The sequence below is a fragment of the Heloderma suspectum genome, chromosome 11, assembly GCF_057233095.1.
Source record: "Heloderma suspectum isolate Gila_16-S chromosome 11, 16-S_ref, whole genome shotgun sequence".
Taxonomy (NCBI): domain Eukaryota; kingdom Metazoa; phylum Chordata; class Lepidosauria; order Squamata; family Helodermatidae; genus Heloderma; species Heloderma suspectum.
The window spans coordinates 27,549,924-27,570,779 of NC_139468.1; the positions used below are offsets into that span (position 1 = coordinate 27,549,924).

At 46.2% G+C, this 20,856-nt stretch overlaps 1 protein-coding gene across 4 annotated transcripts in view; it reads right to left on the reverse strand.

Annotated features, from left to right (window-relative positions):
* Positions 1–20,856, reverse strand: part of RHCG (Rh family C glycoprotein) — a 56,112-nt gene that overhangs the window by 15,493 nt on the left and 19,763 nt on the right. For all 4 annotated transcript variants that reach the window (XM_084817302.1, XM_084817299.1, XM_084817300.1 and 1 more), the window contains 3 exons: positions 20,216–20,366; positions 12,768–12,915; positions 9,892–10,058 (listed from right to left, as the gene is read on the reverse strand). In XM_084817302.1, the coding sequence (XP_084673428.1) occupies positions 9,892–10,058; positions 12,768–12,915; positions 20,216–20,366 (466 nt within the window). The remainder of the gene's footprint in view (positions 1–9,891; positions 10,059–12,767; positions 12,916–20,215; positions 20,367–20,856) is intronic.

Sequence of the window (20,856 nt, forward strand, 5' to 3'; positions counted from 1 at the left end):
CTGTGGTGCAGTTAGGTCCTCTTAAAACTCTGGCCTCACTGGCCTTCCAGCCTCCCACCCCCTCCTCCTCCTTAAGTGGTAATGAATATTGCTTTGCTTAGTTGGAAATGTGGTACCCATAGTCTTGCCCTGGCAGCACCACTGCCTGTGCATTACCTAGGGTGGCCACTTACACATCTCCAAAAGAGAGGAAACGCATCATGCGCACACCCCAAAAGAGGACAAAAGACAACACTAAGTGTGCATAAATGATTGCACCCTAAAGGAGCTGTCCAAGGTGCTGAACCTATTTGGCAGGGGGGGGATAAGATTCAGCGCTTTGAATAGCTCCTTTAGAGTTCTGGCTGGTTCTGACCAAAACCCAGAGTGGATTCACTCCTGCTGAAATTAGAGCCACCAGACTCGACTGCTTCATATAGAGGGCTACCCTTATAAATCAGGCCACGTGGCCATCTTAGTATTAGCTCAGATGTCTGTCTCTAAGTTCCTTCATCTGAGGATTATCCTTCAGAGGTGAGGGATAGGGCTTCCTCTTTTTGTGCTGCCCCAGGGAGTTTTGCCTGGAGCTTCGTCTCTTATCTTTTCAGCATCAGGCTAACCATTTCTTTAAACTTTCCCAGGCTTTTTAGGCCTGCCAGTTTGAACTCTGATTTTTATTCCCTAGGCGCTGCTCTGTCTTCATTTTTGCAACTCTGCTTAGTTCCTGATTTTACTGTTATGATTTTTTTAAAAAATTATCTGAAAATGGTAGCAAGCAAGCCTCTTTTTGGCAAGGTGGGCTACAGACAGTGTGGCTGTGTGTCCTCTTTTACAGAGGACAGTCCTCTATTTGAAGGGCTGCCAGAGGACGATCCTCTATTCTAAAAGTGTCCTCTATTTGAAGAGGCTGCCCAGTCCAAGTCTGGCATAAAGATAACGAACCATCAGAAGGAAGAGCTGGGCTTTGAAGCTGCCCATCAACAGCACCTGGACAGCAGCAGACTGAGCAGGGCACAAAAGGGGTCACCCGGTCAGCATCTTCCACACTATGGTGAGATTCTTGAATTATAATAATTATTTCTAAATTTGCATCTGCACATAGAAATTAGCATTTGCAAATTTTATGCAAATCGGTGTCCTCTTCTTTGGTGATCCATGTCCTTTTTTTGGCAGTTCTCAGGTGGCCATCCTAGCCAGAAACGTGCCCTATTAATTCAAATATGAATTGAGCACTATCTCAGTGCCAAACCCAGGCCAGAAACGAGATTGAAAGGGACCCAGAGTAGTGTCATCCAAGAGAGCCTGAAATTGGGCCAATGCCACCTGCTTGAATACCTTGCGTGGAAGTGGAACATATGTTTGCAACCAGACAATGGTTATTCCACCATGGAATAATTCTCAAGAATCCAGAGAAGCTACACATACACACGGGGGGGGGGGGGATTTGGCTCCATCTCCTTATTCTCAAGGGTTCATTTTCTGCACACTGAAGTCATTCAGATGACTTGGTACCAACTAGGGTGTCCATGTGTCTTCTTTTACAGAAGGCCATCCTCTATTTGAAGGCATCCTCTATTCGAAGAGCTCTCCTGTCCAATTCCAGTTTAAAGAGAAAGAACCGTAAGAACAGTTGCCCATCAAGAGTTAGTACCTGAACAGCAGGTTGAACAGGGCCAGCACACAGGTCCCCGGGTCACAGTCTTCCACACTATGGTGAGATGTTGTTGTTTATTCTGTCAGTCGCTTCCAACTCTTCGTGACTTCATGGACCAGCCCATGCCAGAGCTTCCTGTCAGCTGTTCCAGCTCCCCCAAGGTCGAGTCCGTCACCTCCAGAATATCATCCATCCACCTTGCTCTTGGTTGGCCCCTCTTCCTTTTGCCTTCCACTTTCCTTAGCATCAGCATCTTCCCCAGGGTATCCTGTCTTCTCATTAGGTGGCCAAAGTAGGGATGTACGAAACACCTACCTGGCTCTGCACCGGGCAATCCGGGGGGGGGAGGCGCTCCGTCCCTCCCCCCGGAATCCTCGATGGGTGGGGAGGCGATCTGGTCCTCCCCCCCGGAATCCTGCCCGGCCACCCGCAGCCAGACATCTGGCCGCTGGGCAGCCCTGCAGGGACGCAAATGGCGGCTGTCATAGCCACTGCCATTTGTGTCCCTGTATTGAGCCGTGATAGGCTATGTAAATATTTACATAGCCTATCACGGCAGGGGGGAAAAACCGAGCATACGCAAATGGCAGTAGCCGCCGCCATTTGCGTATGCTGGGTTTTTCCCCCCCTGCCGTGATAGGCTATGTAAATACTTACGTAGCCTATCACGGCCTCCGCAGGGATGAAAATGGCGTCCCTGCGTTAGCTGTGATAGGCTATGTAAGTATTTACATAGCCTATCACAGCTATGAAGACGAAGCGAATGGTGGCTGCAGGACGGCCGCCATTCGCAAAGCAGCGCGGACGGGAGCAGGTAAGTGCTCCATTTCGCACGCCTTTTGTGGGTTGGGGGCGGCGGGGACTTCGTCCCGCATGTTTTTTGTGGGTTGGGGGGGCGTTATACAGATTCCTCAGGAGGCAGACAAGATGACTTGGTATCCCCATACCACCAAGAATTTGTTATGATCCACACAGTCAAAGGCTTTAGAATAGTCAATGAAACAGAAATAGATGTTTTTCTGAAACTCCCTGGCTTTCTCCATTATCTAGCGGATATTGGCAATTTGGACTCTAGTTCCTCTGCCTTTTCTAAACCCAGCTTGTACATCTGGCAATTCTCGTTCCATGAATTGCTGGAGTCTACCTTGCAAAATCTTGAGCATTACCTTACTGGCATGTGAAATAAGTGCCACTGTTCGATAGTTTGAACATTCTTTGGTGCTTCCCTTTTTTTGGTATGGGGATATAGGTTGATTTTTTCCAATCTGTTGGCCATTCTTGTGTTTTCCAAATTTGCTGGCATATGGCATGCATCATCTTGACAGCATCATCTTGCAAGATTTTAAACAGTTCAGCTGGGATACTGTCATCTCCTGCTGCCTTGTTATTAGCAATGCTTCTTAAGGCCCATTCAACCTCACTCTTCAGGATGTCTGGCTCTAGCTCACTGACCACACCGTCAAATCTATCCTCGATATTATTATCCTTCCTATACAGATCTTCCATATATTCTTGCCATCTTTTCTTGATCTCTTCTGCTTCTGTTAGGTCCTTGCCATCTTTGTTTTTGATCATACCCATTTTTGCCTGGAATTTACCTCCGATGTTTCTAATTTTCTGGAAGAGGTCTCTTGTCCTTCCTATTCTATTATCTTCTTCCGCTTCCGCGCATTGCTTGTTGAAAAATAATTCCTTATCTCTTCTGGCTAACCTCTGGAATTTTGCCTTTAATTGGGCATATCTCCCCCGATCACTGTTGCCTTTTGCTTTCCTTCTTTCTTGGGCTGCTTCCAGTGTCTCAGCAGACAGCCATCTTGCCTTCTTGGTTTTCTTTTTCTTTGGGACGTTTTCTGTTGCCGCCTCCTGAACAATGTTGTGAACATCTGTCCATAGTTCTTCCAGGACCCTATCTATTAAATCTAGTCCCTTAAATGTATTCTTCACCTCCACTGCATATTCATTAGGAATATTAGTGAGCTCATATCTAACTGATCTGTGGGTCTTCCCTATTCTCTTGAGTCTGATTCTAAATTGTGCAATAAGAAGTTCGTGATCTGAACTACAATCAGCTCCAGGTCTTGTTTTTACCAACTGCATAGATGTCCACCACCTTTGGCAACAAAGGATGTACTCAATCTGATTTCGGTGTCGACTGTCTGGTGAAGTCCATGTATAAAGTCGTCTCTTAGGTTGTTGGAAGAGAGTGTTTGTTATGCACAGTGAGTTGTCTTGGCAAAATTCTATGGTGAGATGTACTGTATTTCTATTTCAATTACAATAATTATTTCTAAATTTGCATGGATATATATCAATTACCTTTCTTTTTGCCACCCTCTCTTTTGGTGACGCGTTTCCTTTTTGGGGGCAATTTGTAAGTGGCCACCCTAGGCCAAATGAAACGTGACATTTGTCAGTCAATTTGCCCTGGCATAGGTGATTATTTAAAAATAATTAGATGGCTGGGGGTGAGGAGCAAACTGGATTGGAATGGTGGCATGTGGGGAGGGAGGAGTTAAGCCTCCCCCCCCCCCGTCCTGATAGACGCCAATTGGAGCTTTCCTCTCATTGGGAACACAAGGGAGGAGGTGTTTATGGGGAGGAGGTGATTCCGGTCAGGGCCATGGCAGGGGCAATGGCTGAAAGCCCCCCTCCGTGCATTAAACAGTCCTGATCCATCTCACCTCCCCTTTGCACTGGCTAGCGCTTTTTTAAAATCAGCTAAGAGCTACATGACAAACTTCACAGCTTGGTTGGTCCTTAGTAAAACAAACAAACAAACAGGATTATTGGCTGGAATGAAAAGGAAAGTCACAAATACTTTGGGTTCCTGATGGATCTATCTGGCACAGGTAGGCACAGGTAGTTGTTCTGTGCAAGGACATGCTACAAAGACACTGTGGAATTCTTACAAGGGTCACCATTCAAAGGAAAGCTCACATTTGTTATCCCTCGCAAGGTAGGGATTACAGCCTTAAGCTCAGACACTTTTCCTTCTGTCCTCGCTGTTCCTGGAGCTCTCGGGGTCTCAAGAACTGTTCTATCTACAGGCCATTTCAAGCCAGCTGAGCCTCTTCAACCAGCTTGCCAAGCCTCCTGCCTTTGCCCCCCAAGGCCTCCCCCTCCAGTGGAGCAGTTGCTCCAGCTACCTTATTTAATTAATTTATTTAAAATATTCCTAGGCTGCCTTTCAGGCCAGGAGCCCTTCCAAGGCAGAGTACAACAATAACATGCATATAACAAAATTTATATACTAAAAAACCTGATGCGGTAATAAAAACAGCAAAGGTTCCAAAAAATAAACAAACACCAGTATAAAACAGAAGCTACAACACAATTGAAGTTATAACCCAGTCTGATAAAACATAATCAGGAGAAGGCAAGAGTAAGCAACACTCTGCCAGGACTCTGCTTCTGGACACCAATTTTCCTGACAATAGTGCATATATCTCTTTCTTTTTTTCTAATGGAAAAAATGGAGGGCACCAAGTGGGTGTGTTTAATCAGCTGCAGCCCACCAAGGGGACATAGATTCTCCTCCTCCTCCTCTCCAGAACCTGATTCTGTGTACTTGGTACCCAAGTCAAACGAGGAGGAATAATATTCTGACCACTTAAACCCAAACCATCCATATATATATGGTCAGAATGAAAACTACCAACATAGCTGAAAGAAATTGAGAAAGCTATGCACAGAACAATACAATAGAACAGGGGTCCCCAACGCGGGGCCTGTCGGCACCATAGCACCTTGGAGATCTCCAAGGGTGCCTGTAAAGCTCTCCACTCCCTGCCCCCTGCAAAAAAAAATTTTTTTTTTAATAAAAACCTTGGAAAAGGTTAGGGCAGTCTTTCTCTCCCTTTCTGGTCTTGCAATTTCTATCTCCCCACTATATCTTTTTAGCTCACTGTTTACCCGCCCCAGTCTTTTCTTAGCCCCTCTTTCTCTACCCCTTTGCCTTCCTGTTTTTCCCACCCTCTCTGCCTCTAGCTTTGCTGTTTCTCTCCCCACATCTGTACCTTGTTGTTTCTCCATCCTCCCAGTTTTGCTCTTTCTCTCTCCTTTACCTTTTTGCCTTGCTATTTCCCCCTCCCTCCCTCCCTCCCTCCCTCCCAGCCTCTAGCCTTGCTCTTTCTCTACCCCTTTGCCTTCTTGTTTCCCTTTCCTCCCAACTTCCAGCTTTTGTTATTTCTTTCCCCACCTCTTTACCTTGCTGTTTCTCCCCACTCCCAGCCTTGCTATTGTCAAGGGCTCCTTGGAGGCCTCTCTCAGTCTAATCCAGTAGCCAAGTCCAGACACAGACAAAGGGATTCTTTTCAAAGCTTTATTCCTCTTTTACAACTTAACAACTCTACCGTTAGCAACTAGATATGAGCATGCCCTAAGTTGGAACAGTTGGTCCCCGTTTGAAAGGGAATTACTAGCAGATCCCTGAACTTAAGGACTAGGGAGAGTCCCTCCCCTTTTCCCTTGGATCCTCTGGGCGCAGCCGTTGTTTGCGCGCCAACCGGGCACTATGCCTCCTTTCCGCGCCCTCCATTTGGCACCGCTCTCTGCGTCGGCGTCACGCGTCCATCAAGTCTGCTTCCCGCGCTCTGTCACTCCCTGGACTGCTATCTAAGCTAGGAATGCCAGTGGGAGGAATCTCCGTCAGCTGTTGGCCCTGGGAAAGAGGAGCGCGCTCCTCTCCCAGGAGCGACTGCTCTTCCTCAGAATCAGAACTACTCTGGGATTCTATGGACTCAGTGTCCACCCTGACAGCTGTTTCTCTCCCCTCTACTATTTTGCCTTGCTATTTCCCCCTCCCTCCCAGCCTCTAGCTTTGCCATTTCTCCCTCCCACCTCTTTACCTTGCTGTTTCTCCCTGCTTCTAGCCTTGCCCTTCTCTCTCCTCTACCTCTCTTTGCCTTCCTATTTCTCCCTCCCTCCCAGCCTCTAGCCTCACTGTTTTTCTCTCTCTCTCTCTCTCTCTCTCTCACACACACACACACACACAAACTTCTTTAGCTCACTTTTGACTAGCCAGGCCCCCACAGCAGCCATTATGTGACTAGCCACATCCTCCATGGGAGCCATTTTGGGGTGGTGCCCACAGCAGTTCCTCAAATTCCCAAATTCCCTACAGGTCCAAAAAGGTTGGGGACCCCTGCCATAGAATATATAAAAATCCATGCCAGAATACAACAAAGTCATATACAGTGACCAAACAGTGCAATAAAACATCTTTTAACTGTACAATCACAACCTATGAAGGACAGTAGGAAAGGCCAGGGATATATACTTTTTTATAGATGGGTGGAAATCAGTGTGATATATAATTGCTGTTTGGATTTTTCTATTGGAAGAGTTTCCTTCTAGATCTAGCTGGCCTAAAGAGATGAGCATTTATAATATTTTTGTTTAATTACAGGAGCTTGTGCCCTGATAATCAGATACTGTGCCTTCTGGATCTATACCAAAGAAGTCTGCTTATATCCTTAAATGTGCCACTGGAGAGTTGAAACACATCAGGCATTCATTTATGTGCACCAGTATTGGATTGTCCATCTTGGCTTGCTTACAGTAAGCAGCCGCTCTTGTCCTTCACCACTCATAGGAGGAGCTTGTCAAGTTTTACTGCTGTTTTATTGCCATGTTGGGTCACTGGATACGACTTTGGTGTGCTGTGTTATGAATACTTATATCTTCTATACTATTATTCTGTGCATTGTTTCTCAATTTTTTCCAGCTATGTTTGTACTTTTTGTCTGACCTTTCTTTCTATTGAAGTTTCTGTCTGTTTCATTCCGTCCATGGCCCTTCCATTCCTGAATTTCCATGGAAGCCCCTTGGCTGCTAAAGAGGCAAGCCTTTTCAGTTAAAAACAACACACACACACACACACACACACCTGCCTCTTCAGTATTTAATGAGAAATGCTCTTCCGTAAAGACCTTTTTACTATCCTCATTATTTGTAGTGATAGTTCTGAAGCGCATCCTGACAGCCCCCCCACAACCACACCCCCAAGACAAGTCCAAAAATGTAGGTCACTTTGTTGATCCATAGGTAGATTATATATGGAGCCAGTGTGGTGTAGTGGTGAGAGTGTTGGACTGGGAGCCGGGAGATCCGAGTTCTAGTCCCCACTTGGCCATGGAAGCTCACTGGGTGACTTTGGGCCAGTCACAGACTCTTAGCCCAACCTACCTCACAGGGTTGTTGTGAGGGAAAAATGGAGAGGAGGAGGATGGTGTAAGCTGCCTTGGGTTCCTTGTAAGAGGAAAAAAGGTGGGATATAAATGCAATAAATTTTATATTTATATTTTTATATATATATATATATATATGTATGTGTGTGTGTGTGTGTATATATATATATATATATATATATATATATATATATATATATATATGTGGCTGGGGAGACCTGAGTTCTCATCCCTGATCAGCCATGACAGGGCCAGTGTCAAGGGTAGATATCGCTGGGCACCTGCCAAGGGCCCACCCCCCACCGGGGCCCTTGGCAGGTGCCCTTGTCAGTGGCCTTGTCAGTGGCCCCACCGGGGCCCACTGACAAGAGCCCCCTGGACTTGCTCCTCCTCTTCACCATGGCAACCTGCTTGTTCACCCATCTCTGGCTCTGGCCCAGACAACAATGGTGGTGAGAAGGAGGAGCAGGAGATGACCCCGCCCGCTGGCTCCCTGGCTCCCTGCCTGTCCATCAAGCAAGTGGGAGCAATGATGAGGAAGAGGAAGAGGAGCAATACCAGCTGGGGACAATGGTGGTGAGAAAGTAGACTCACTGAGGGAGGGGGCCCATTGAGAGGGCCTTCAAAAACATGGAACTGGCAGCACTGGCCATGAAGTTCATTGTGTGACCGAACCTGGGCCGGTCACTGTCTGAGCCTAGCCTACCCAACAAAGGGATCGTGGTCCATTCTCCAAACCCCTTAGCTAAGTTAGCTTACAACACTGGCAAATAACCGCTCCCACAGATTGAGTCATCGCTCCTGCTGTGAAAAAAGTACTGGAGCCGTGCTCCCACATGTTCCTGCTCCACTACAGTGGAACCACCACTGATGATCCTTGGACAGTGGTTTACAAACCAGTACACTCAAGAATTCTGGAAACCTTAACTTCATGGTATACATTTCTCTACCATTCCCACAGACCCAAATAATTACTTACTAGAGACAAGATATATGTTCACCTCCCTATGCCTGCTGTGATCCAGTAGAACTCTTCTATGCACCCCCTGCCTCCTAGGAAGAACATCAAGGCAAGGGGAGACCAACCTGGCCCCGTTCGTCAGCCAGAGAGGGTGCACTTGCAAAGAGCTTGCTTCACCTCCTTGCCAGGAGGACACGCAGCTCCAACTGACCATTCCCTGGGTCTGCAAACTCTTGGCCTCATTCATCGGCCACGGAACCAAGGGTTACTGGGAGGTTGCACCCACCCCTACCTCCCAGGAAGAACTGCATGGCAAGGGGGAGACCAAACTGGTGCCTCTCTATCAGCCAGAGAAGGAACAGCTTCAGGGAGCTTGTTTTGCCCTTCCCTGTCAGAAAAAAACACCTATAAGCACTCTGAAACTAAGAACGGGTGCCTGAGTTTTTCTTTTTTCCTCTTCCCTACTAATCCTTTTTCCTTTGTGTCATGTGTTTTAGATTGTAAGCCTGAAGGCAGGGATTGTCTCAGTATTAATGTTGGTAAGCCACTCTGGGAGCATCTCTACACCAGCCTAAAATCCCACATTTAAGACGGGCTTTCTGCTTCCGTTTTAAATGCAGGATCACAACGGACTCCCTTTACATGCTCTTCCTTCCCCGCCCCACACACACAGCTTTCCCCCCTTATCCGAGTCTTCCATGTGTTTCATTATACAGCCACTAGATGGCGCTGTGGTCTTACTCCTCTTATTGCAAGTTTTTCCTCTGTTCAGGAGGGAGCTCAAGAGGAACTCAAGCACGGTCATTTGATAGCTCATCATCTCCCATCTTTTTACAAATGGAATAAAGGTCATTTAGTGCAGGGGATGCCCTGAAGATTGACGACGTCGTCTAAAGGACCCACAAACTTCTGTGAGCAAGCAATCTCAATAGCAGGATAAAGCGCCGTGTGAAGAAGCCCTGGGAGCCCTTTTCAGGCTGACAAGCAGGGTAAAAATGCTGCGAATAAATCCTTAAAAGAAATACTACACATGCAGCAAAGGAGGAGGCATACATAGGTGTCCCGTGGGCAAGCTGGGGGCAGTGTGAAGGGCACCAGTCTTTGCTCACCATATTCAGCTTGCCTTTCTTTTGCAAAAGACTGGAGGAGGCCACTGAGGTGAGGACGCAGGCAGCGAGGGAGCAGTAGGTGTTGATGGCAGCTCGGTGCTGACCATCCCCATGACTGGAAATAGCCGAGTTAAAGCTGGGCCAGTACATCCATAAAAACAATGTGCCTGAAAGAGAAGGAAAGCATTAACTTGCTACATCAGACCAAAAGCTGATAGTCTCTCGAAATCCTCCACCCTATTTCTGGGCAGAGAAATAGGGGGAGGAGAATCATTTTGCCAGATCTCTCCAGGGAAAGGAAAAGATCTCCTACAGTTTTTTGGGGGGAGGGGGGCTCACCATTAGCTGAGGTAAGAGCACTTCTTCTTTTCACTAAGTTTTCCTTTTTGCTGCCATGTTGACAGCCCTCAAGTGGAGGCTGGTGGCTCTGATTTCGGTGGGGCTGTGAATCCATTCTGGGTGTCAGTCAGCACCAGCCAGAACTCTAAAGGAGCATTCCAAGGTTCTGAGCCTATTTGGAGAATAGAGTTCAGCACCTTGGGTAGCTCCTTTAGAGTTCTGGCTGGTTCTGACTGAAACTCAGGATGGCTTCACAGCCCCACCGAAATTGGAGACACCAGCCTCCATTGCAGCCCTTCACGATGCCCAGACCAAGCGTCATTCTGCATCAGGGGTACAGAACCTCTTTCAGCCAGAGGGCCAAATTCCATTTCAGGAAAGCTCTCGGGGGCTGCATTCCAGCAGAAGGCAAAAGAGGCAGAGCCAAAATGACCAAAAAACCCAGCCTATTTTAGCTTAGAGCTCTTACTGCCTTTCACTACGCCACAGGAGAGGCATTTCAGCTTTTTTGGAATGGAGGGAAAACTGCACTAAAGCTGGGAAACCACCAAATGATTGGTGGTTGGGGTGAGGCGAGGGGAAGGGGGTGTGGCTGGGAAGCTCTGGAGGGCCAGGTCTGGACCTCAGGTGGGCTGGATTTGGCCCACGTGCATGAGATTCTGCATCCCTGTTCTATGGCATTGGGGGCATGGGAAGAATAGCAGCTGCCACCTAAAAAAAAAATGATGGAGAATATTTGGAGAAAATTCTGCAAAGTGGCTGCCTTTGTGCAAAATGGACTTCATCTGGGGGTTTCCAGGGGTGGAGGCGGGGTGAGAAAAAAAGTGAAAAATCTCAGAATCTTTTTTCGAAAACAATTTATTCTGAGAAACTCCATCTCAGCTTCACATCAGACCAATATCTAGCTCGCCATTCTAGATGCAAGAGCAAGTGGGACCACCAAAGTGCTGCAATCCTATGCATGTTTAGACAAGGAAAAGTCCTACAGTTCCCAGTATTCCCCCAGCCATCCATGCTGGCTGGGGCGTGCTGGCAAGTTTTTAGATTATGTTTTAAAATGTATTATTACATTTATATCCCACCTTTTTTCCTCTCACAAGGAACTCAAGGTGGCTTATATAGTCTTCCTCCTCTCCATTTTATCCTCACAACAACAACCCTGTGAGGTAGGCTAGGCTGAGAGTCAGCGACGAGCCCAAAGTCACCCAGTGAGCTTCATGGCCGAGTGGGGACTAGAACCCAGATCTCCCAAGATCCAGTCCAGCACTCTAACCACTACACCACACTGGCTCTTATAGGACATTTTTCTGTCTAAACATGCATAAGATTGAGCCCTAAGAAGCCCACAGGGAGGCTATGATGAGGAAAGGGCAACCAAAGAAAGAGAATGGAACACAATAAGCGAGAGACAAAGAGTCAGAGAGATGCCTTACTGAAGCTACTAGTTTAGCCCTGCACACCCACTGTCTCCCAATATCATACCTTCACTTTCTTTACAAAGATACTCTAATTTATGTATCTCTATTTATTTTAAAAACTTATATCCTGCCTAATTTCCAAAATAGGAACTCAAGGTGGCTAACAAAAATAAGAATGGTACAGTCCAAAGACTTCATGGGGTTCAGATGTGGTGTGTGTGTGTGTGTGTGTGTGTGTGTGTGTGTGTGTGTAGAAGCAGAAAAAATGCTTCCTGACTTTAGGCCTAGATTGGACAATAAAACTGACAAAAGAAAGAATTCAGTTAGGTGTCAAGGAAATGAATGCCAAAGAAACATTGAATGGGTTGTTTCAGTGCATTCCAGGAAGAAAAGACAATGGTTGATTGTGCACATCTGGTATGTATAACTTCCCCTTCTGCAAATGTTTGAGGCTTAAGCAGCATTGTCTTTCTTAATGTAACTCTGTGTTGTTTTGTAAGGCCCTTTTGTAAACAAGCAGAAGTGTAACTACAGCTTGTACTATAAATATATCTGCTTGAGGTTCGTTCAGAGAGGACTTCAGAACTGACGGTCAATCTCTGTGGGTCTATTCTCCTCCCAGCATTGCTGAATAAAAGACTTTAACCAAAACTGAAAGTGAAGACTGCTTTTCTTCCACAGTGTAGGTATGTAGTTTGGAGACATCTTAGTAGAAGAGCCATGCTGTCCTTTAATTTTGATCATAAGGACTAGGGACCTGTGTGTTTTTAAAATGGGGAGATTCTCAGGATTTAAAAAAGAAAAAAATGTGCCAAGCATCAGATTCTATGCTCTCATGGCACATATCTGTATATAAACATGTTGCTCATGAGAGCTAACAAAGAAGCACAGTGTTGTTCATCTCCAAAAGATTCCTTTTCTTCTCCTCCTCCTCCTCCTCCTCCTGAAACTGTCTGCTGGGCTACTTTTAGCCATGTTAAAGATGGAGAAAAGGAGCCTTCTTCTCATGAGCAGCCTGTCTTCAGTAAGCATGGCTGCCACAATAGAAGCTGAAGTCACCTTTGGGTGCCGGGGGGCGGGGCGGGGCGGGGGAGAGGAAGCACTAAAACAAAAGCTCACCAATCATAGCAAAGATGTCCGAGTGGTAGACAGATTCCTGCTTGTCTTTGGTCTGCTCCAGGTTGGGTCGGTACAAAATGGCAGTCACCGTAAGCCCAAAGTAAGCGCCAAATGTGTGGATGGACATGGATCCACCAGCGTCTTTGACCTGATGAAAAAGAAAAATTCAGCCCCAGAAATAGTTCACACACTGTGTGTGTGTGTGTGTGTGTGTGTGTGTGATGACGTTCTCCAAGACCCTTAGTCAGACAGATTTCTGCACCTGCAGCACAATTAGAACGGAAAACAAGTTGGATGTTGTGCATATAAGAACTTCCAGGAAAGATTAAAAAAAGGACAGATAAAAGGAAGGACTTCTTCACACAACGCATAGGTGAACTATGGAACTCTCGACCAAAGGATGTAGTGATGGCCACCAATTTGGATGGCTTTAAAAGGGAGTCAGACAATGTCCTGGAGGAGAAGGCTATCAGCAGCTACTAGTCCTGATGTCTATGTGCTACCTCCAGTACCAGAGGCAAATGAGCTTATGTGCGCCAGTTGCTGGGGAACATGGGTGTGAGCGTGCTGTTGCGCTCATGTCCTGCTTGTGAGTTCCTGGTCAACAACTGGTTGGCCACTTTGTGAACAGAATGCTGGACTAGATGGACCCTTGGTCTGATCCAGCAGGGCTCTTCTTATGTTCTTATCTTCTTACGCCCTTCTGGCCTGGATCATCAGACTAAAAGCTCCATCTGATCCATCCAGCATCTGTTTCTGCCCATTAATAGCCTCTTGGTGGTTCCTTGGCTTTTGTGTGGATTCCACCACCACACACACACACACACACACACACTAAAAGGTTGAAATACCTCTCCTAAGTCTTAGTTCTTGGCAGTAAGAGCTTTAAGCTAGAATACGCTGGTCTTTTCTTCTCACCCCTTTGGCTCTTTGCCTTTGGCTCCACCCACCACTGGGATGTGGCCCCTGAGAGCTTCCCTGAAATGGAATTCAGCCCTCAGGTTGAAAGAGGTTCGACACCCCTGATCTATTTGAACAACTTTCCAGTCCAAAGAACCATAAGAAGCCTCGAGAGCAAAATCTATAGTTTAATTATGTACTGCGTGAAGAAGGGCTTCTTTTTACTTCCCAACACCCCCACCATTTCTGGGGGTGAATTAATCAGGTTATCAATTTCCTGGGATCGATTCATTTCAACATGATTGGGCACAGAGATGAAATTGACCTGCACTGAGTAAATGAACCAGATGTGGTAGTGTAGGGGTGGGTGAAAGATAAATCTGGATCTACTGGGTGATTTGCAGGAGATCAAGGATTTCAGACTCCTAGTTGTTTGGGCTCTCCACACCCCCTACCTTAAATTATACTGCTGAAACTAAGAACACATGATCAGGAACGGATTTTTGTGCAGAAGGACTGTGAGCTCCATTCATTTCTGGTACTTGAAACGAATTCCTGGACTCAGAATTTCATAATTCTAAGCATATGTCTTTTACACCAGGCATTGGTTGGTAGATCTTGAGGTTCGAGTAAAAAAAGTAGATCCTGCAAAACTGATCTCTGCCCACTCACATCCTAGTGCCTGTGAAATGGGTGGACCCACCAATTCCAAAAGCTATCCTTACATCCCGTATGCTTTCAAAATCTACTTTAAACATGCCCATTCTATTTAAGCCCTCAAGTCACTGTCCTATCCGATTCCCTTATCTGATGGTCTGAGTAATCTCTTCCTCTTTCCACACCATCCATCAAAGCATGCCCTGCTTGTGCAACTACATTCCACAAAGGCCAGATTTGCCTTTGGTTTTTTGTAGGTCCAGGGCAGAGATCTGCACCCCTCCCTCTTCTAAAGCCAGGGATAGCCATGAATCCCCTTCATGGATCACTGCCTTGTTGTGGCGAAGGGGCTTGCGTAACTCAGTGAAGCCATAAGCTATGCCGTGCAGGGCCACCCAAGACGGACAGGTCATGGCAGAGAGTTCTGACAAAATGTGGTCCACTGGAGAAGGAAATGGCAACCCACTCCAGTATTCTTGCCGAAAAAACCCCATGGAGCGTATCACAAGGCTAAAAGATAAGACGCCGGAAGATGAGCCCCTCAGGTCGGAAGGTGTCCAATATACTACTGGGGAAGAGCAGAGGGTATTTCCAAGTAGCGCCAGAAAGAGTGAAGCGGCTGGGCCAAAGCTGAAAGGACACTCAGCTGTGGATGTGTCTGATGGTGAAAAGAAAATCCGATGCTGTAAAGAACAATATTGTTTAGGAACCTGGAATGTCAGATCAATGAATCAAGGTAAGCTAGAGGTGGTCAAACATGAGATGGCAAGATTGAACATCGACATCTTGGGAATCAGCGAACTAAAATGGACAGGCATGGGCGAATTTAATTCAGGTGACCATCATATCTACTACTGTGGGCAAGAATCCCTTAGAAGAAATGGAGTAGCACTCATAGTCAACAAAAGGGTGGGAAAAGCAGTACTGGGGTACAATCTTAAAAATGATAGAATGATCTCAGTACGAATCCAAGGCAAACCATTCAACATCACAGTAATTCAAGTCTATGCCCCAACCACTGATGCCGAAGAAGCTGAGGTTGATCGGTTCTATGAAGACCTACAACACCTTCTAGAACTAACACCAAATGTCCTCTTCATCATAGGGGATTGGAATGCTAAAGTAGGAAGTCAAGAAATCACCGGGATAACAGGCAGGCATGGCCTTGGTGTACAAAATGAAGCAGGACAAAAGCTAATAGAGTTTTGCCAAGAGAACACGCTGATCATAGCAAACACTCTTTTCCAACAGCACAAGAGGTGACTCTACACATGGACATCACCAGATGGTCAATATCGAAATCAGATTGATTATGTCCTTTGCAGTCAAAGATGGAGAAGCTCTATACAGTCAGTAAAAACAAGACCTGGAGCTGACTGTGGCTCAGATCATGAGCTGCTTCTTGCAAAATTTCAGCTTAAATTGAAGAACGTAGGGAAAACCACTAAACCATTCAGGTGTGACCTAAATCATATCCCTTATGAATATACAGTGGAGGTGAGGAATAGATTTCAGGGATTAGACCTGATAGACAGAGTGCCTGAGGAACTATGGACGGAGGTCCGTAACATTGTTCAGGAGGCAGCAACGAAATCCATCCCAAAGAAAAAGAAATGCAAGAAAGCCAAGTGGCTGTCTGATGAGGCTTTACAACTAGCTGAGGAAAGAAGGGAAGCGAAAAGCAAGGGAGAAAGGGGAAGATATATCCAACTGAATGCAGAGTTCCAGAGAATAGCAAGGAGAGACAAGAAGGCCTTCTTAAATGAACAGTGCAAAGAAATCGAGGAAAACGACAGAATGGGAAAGACTAGAGATCTTTTCAAGAAAATTGGAGATCTCAAGGGAACGTTTTGTGCAAAGACGGGCATGATAAAGGACAAAGAAGGCAGTGACCTAACAGAAGCAGATGAGATTAAGAAGAGGTGGCAAGAATACACAGAAGAACTATACAGGAAAGATCTGAATGTCCCTGATAGCCATGATAGTGTGGTCACTGAACTTGAGCCGGACATCCTCGAGAGTGAAGTCAAGTGGGCCTTAGGAAGCATTAGTAACAACAAAGCTAGCGGAGATGACAGTATTCCAGCTGAGCTATTTAAAATCCTAAAAGATGATGCTGTTAAAGTGCTGCATTCAATATGCCAACAAATTTGGAACGCTCAACAATGGCTGCAAGACTGGAAAAGGTCAGTTTACATTCCAATTCCAAAGAAGGGCAATGCCAAAGAGTGTTCAAACTACCGCACAATTGCGCTCATTTCACATGCCAGCAAGGTGATGCTCAAAATCCTACAAGCGAGGCTTCAGCAGTATGCAAACCAAGAACTACTGGAAGTACAAGCCGGTTTTCGAAGAGGCAGAGGAACTAGTGATCAAATCGCCAACGTTTGCTGGATCATGGAGAAAGCAAGAGAATTCCAGAAAAACGTCTCTTTCTGCTTCATTGACTACGCTAAAGCCTTTGATTGTGTGGATCACAACAAACTGTGGCAAATTCTTAAAGTGATGGGAGTACCAGACCACCTTACCTGTCTCCTGAGAAACCTGTATGAGGGCCAAGAAGCAACAGTAAGAACCAGACATGGAACAACCGAGTGGTTTAAAATTGGGAAAGGAGTACGACAAGGCTGCATATTGTCACCCTGCTTATTTAACTTATATGCAGAGTACATCATGAGAAATGCCGGGTTGGATGAATCACAGGTCGGAATTAAGATTGCTGGGAGAATTATCAACAACCTCCGATATGCAGACAATACCACCCTAATGGCAGAAAGCGAAGAGGATCTAAAGAGCCTCTTGTTGAGGGTGAAAGAGGAGAGTGCAAAAGCTGGTTTGAAACTCAACATTAAAAAAATGAAGATCATGGCATCTGGCCCCATCACTTCCTGGCATATAGAAGGGGAAGAAATGGAAGCAGTGACAGATTTTACTTTCTTGGGCTCCAAGATCACCGCAGACAGTGACTGTAGCCATGAAATTAAAAGATGCTTGCTCCTTGGGAGGAAAGCTATGGCAAACCTAGACAGCATAGTAAGAAGCAGAGACATCACCTTGCCGACAAAGGTCCATCTAATCAAAGCTATGGTTTTCCCAGTAGTAATGTATGGCTGTGAGAGCTGGACTATAAGGAAGGCTGAGCGCCAAACAATTGTTGCTTTCGAACTGTGGTGCTGGAGAAGACTCTTACAAGTCCCCTGGACTGCAAGGAGGTCAAATCAGTCAATCCTGAAGGAAATCAACCCTGAGTGCTCATTGGAAGGACAGATACTGAAGCTGAGGCTCAAATATTTTGGCCACCTAATGCGAAGAGAAAACTCTCTGGAAAAGACCCTGATGCTGGGCAAGACTGAAGGCCAAAGGAGAAGGGGACGGCAGAGGATGAGATGGCTAGATAGCATCACCGATGCAATGAATATGAACTTGAGCACGCTCCGGGAGAGAGCGCAGGACAGGAAGGTCTGGCGTGCTGTGGTCCATGGGGTCACGAAGAGTCGGACACGACTGAACGACTGAACAACAACAACAGAATCTCAGGCCTGGGGTCCCAATCCAGCCTTAAGGCATTCCCCATTCTTTATGCTCATCTGCCACAAACAACAGTTCAACTTGAATGCCTTGTCATCGCCTCCTAGCCAGAGGAAGGGAGGTCTGTCAACCACCCTGGCATAGTGGGCAGATGAGGTCATCACTCATGCTCTGAGAAAAGGTCCCAGAGTTGTGCTCCCCCTTCACTACACTGCTGGTCTCCTCCACTGTTTGCTCTTCCTCACTGGATCTGATCCCACGGAGGAGGAAGAGAAGCTGCATCAGTGCTCAGACACTCACTTTCTCCTGCTGGGCCAAATGGAAGGGCTGACAGTGGGTGAGCAGGAGGAACTGTGGGGTTCAATTCACCCACTCAGCCATAAGCTCACCGAGTGGAAGAAAAAGCTGTGAATGGCTACTAGAGATGGGAAAATCAACGAAGCTTGAGCTCTTCGAGTTCTGCTTGTTCTCCGAGCTCTGAGAGCAGAACGTTCTCTGAGTTCCGCTTGTTCTGAGCTTGGTCCACCTCATTGCCATTCCTGAATGTGAGCTTTGTTGTTGCTGTTGTTGCTATAGTTGTTCAGATAGGAGAAGGGCACATCTGGGTGCACATTTTTTAAGCACCCCCCCCAATGTGCATTTGCCCTATTGACTAAAGTTAGAAAATGCATCTTCTTTTTCCTAATTGTGCAGTTTTAAACTGCGCCTGTTCTGATGAATGCATTTTGCAAACACGATCACAAGCTTGGAAGGATTTGAGTTTTGCCGAAAAATATATATATATATTTCTCATTGGGCCTTTTTAAAGTGCACCGTTTCTGACAAATGCATTTTGCAAACACAAACACAAGCTTGGAAATATTCAAGCTTTGCCTAGAAAATGTGCTCACTTTCGGGGGTGCGAACTGGGCAAATTCTGATGTTTAATGAACTGAAATGAAATTATCGTACATTGTTGATGACTACTAGTTATAAGGGCTGTATATTACCTCAAGTATCGGAGGCAGTGTGCCACTCAATACTAGTGGTTGGAGAACACGAGCTGGAGAGAGCTATGGCACACCTTTTTGTGAACTGACAAGAGAGCTTCAGCTATTGGGCAGTATAGAAATGTAATAAATAAATAAATAAATAAATAAATAAATAAATAAATAAAATAAAATATTCTCCTTGTGGTCTCTTCCCACAGGCATCTGGTGGGCCACTGTGGGAAGACAATGCTGGCCAACAGGCCTTTGACCAGCAAGGCTCTTCTTATGTTCTTAGGTAAAGCTTCATTTTCTAAAAACATCTGGCTGGCTGGCTGGCTGGCTGGCTGTTGTTAAAGACACAGAATTAGGGCACTGTAGCTCAGTGGTAAAGCACCATGCTGTAAATGCTGAAGGTCAATCCCCAGCATTTCCAGGTAGGTCAAGGGAAGACCCCTCTCTGAGAGCTTTTCTATATGAGGCTATTAAGTATCTGAGCACTACCTGAGGAGCATTTCCTTTCTTGCTTTTCTGCTACATAACCTCTAGGTTGCACTATGGTATAGTGGCATAGTGCAAATACACAAGAGGAAGTCACACTTTCTTTCACTTTCACAATTAAATGCCATATTTCTCTGCTCTAAAAAACCTGGCCAAAAGTGCTGGTTAGACACAGAAGCGAAACTGGAGAGTCACGACATTGTCTAATAAACCTGTATACAACCATGATGAAAGCACGATAAGTGCCTCGGGTAGAAAAGTCCTAAGTTGGTGTGTTGCCCAGCCTTCCCCAACCCAGCACCCTCCAGATGTGCTGGACTACAAATCTCACCATCCCTTGCCAGCATAGCCACTGATCATGCTGGTTGGGGATGATGGGAGTTCTGACATCTACAGGATGCCAGTTTGGGAAAGGCCGGCATGAGTGGGAGGATGTTATTGCATTCATGCCCTGCTTGTGGGCCCCAAAAGGACACCTGGCTGGCCACTGTGGGGACAGAATGCTGGATGACATTCGGTCTGGGAATGATGGTAGTTGTAGTCCAACATATCTGGAGGGCTCCAGCTTGAAGAAAGCTGAGACAGGCCTTTGGTCGGGTCCTGCACGGCTCTTCGTACATTCTTATAAGTACCCTTAAACCAGACTTCTGAAACTTGGTGCCCCCTCCAGATGTCTTGGACAGCAACCCCTCTTATCTGGCTGGGGATGATAGGAGTTGTAGTCCAACACATCTGGACATGCTCCCAGTTGAATAAGGCTGCACCAGTCACTGTCTCTCAGCCTCTCCTACCTCACAGGGTTGATTTGAGGGAGGGATAGAAATGAGATAAGTAATAGACAGGCACTAGGCTACTTAGATCGTCAAAGAGAGGGACAGGTCTGAATTGTCTTACATGGAGCAGGTCCAGCAGAATGTATTCGTTCACAGAGAAGAGGGTCACTTGGAACAAGGCCATGATGAGCACCTGCACGGGGCTGACTTTGCCCAAGACGGCACCAAAGGCGATGCAAACAGAACCCACGCAGAAATCTGCATCAATTAGGCTAAGAGGAGGAGGAGGAGAGTCAAGGAGGGATAAAAAAGCCAGATACACCAATCTGTCCCATAAGCTGTACCCCTTCGGACCAGCAGGCCCTCAACTTCCCAGGGAAATAGAGATAATCAAAACACCACATGCAGATATTCACCTTTCCTGATCTCCTTTTCATCTCCTTTAACTTCCCTGCTCCCTCATTGGTGTTCCCTGCTGTGAAACTGTATATTGTAAGCTCCTTGGGGCAGAGACCTATATTTCTGGCTTATCTTACCTGGTAAAACTCTGTGCTACATAAATAATAACTCAAAGCTCACCTTCAGGAGATAACCCAGATTTGCTCCTCTTAAGTTGCCTATTTTACAACATGTGGATTGGGGGGGGGGTACTTTCACCAAGGGATGATCGACATGTTCAGAAGAAGCACATGGCTCAGCTCTGCTGGGATTGCATCACTTCAGAATACACAGGTGTATGTGTGTGCGTTGCATGTATGCTCT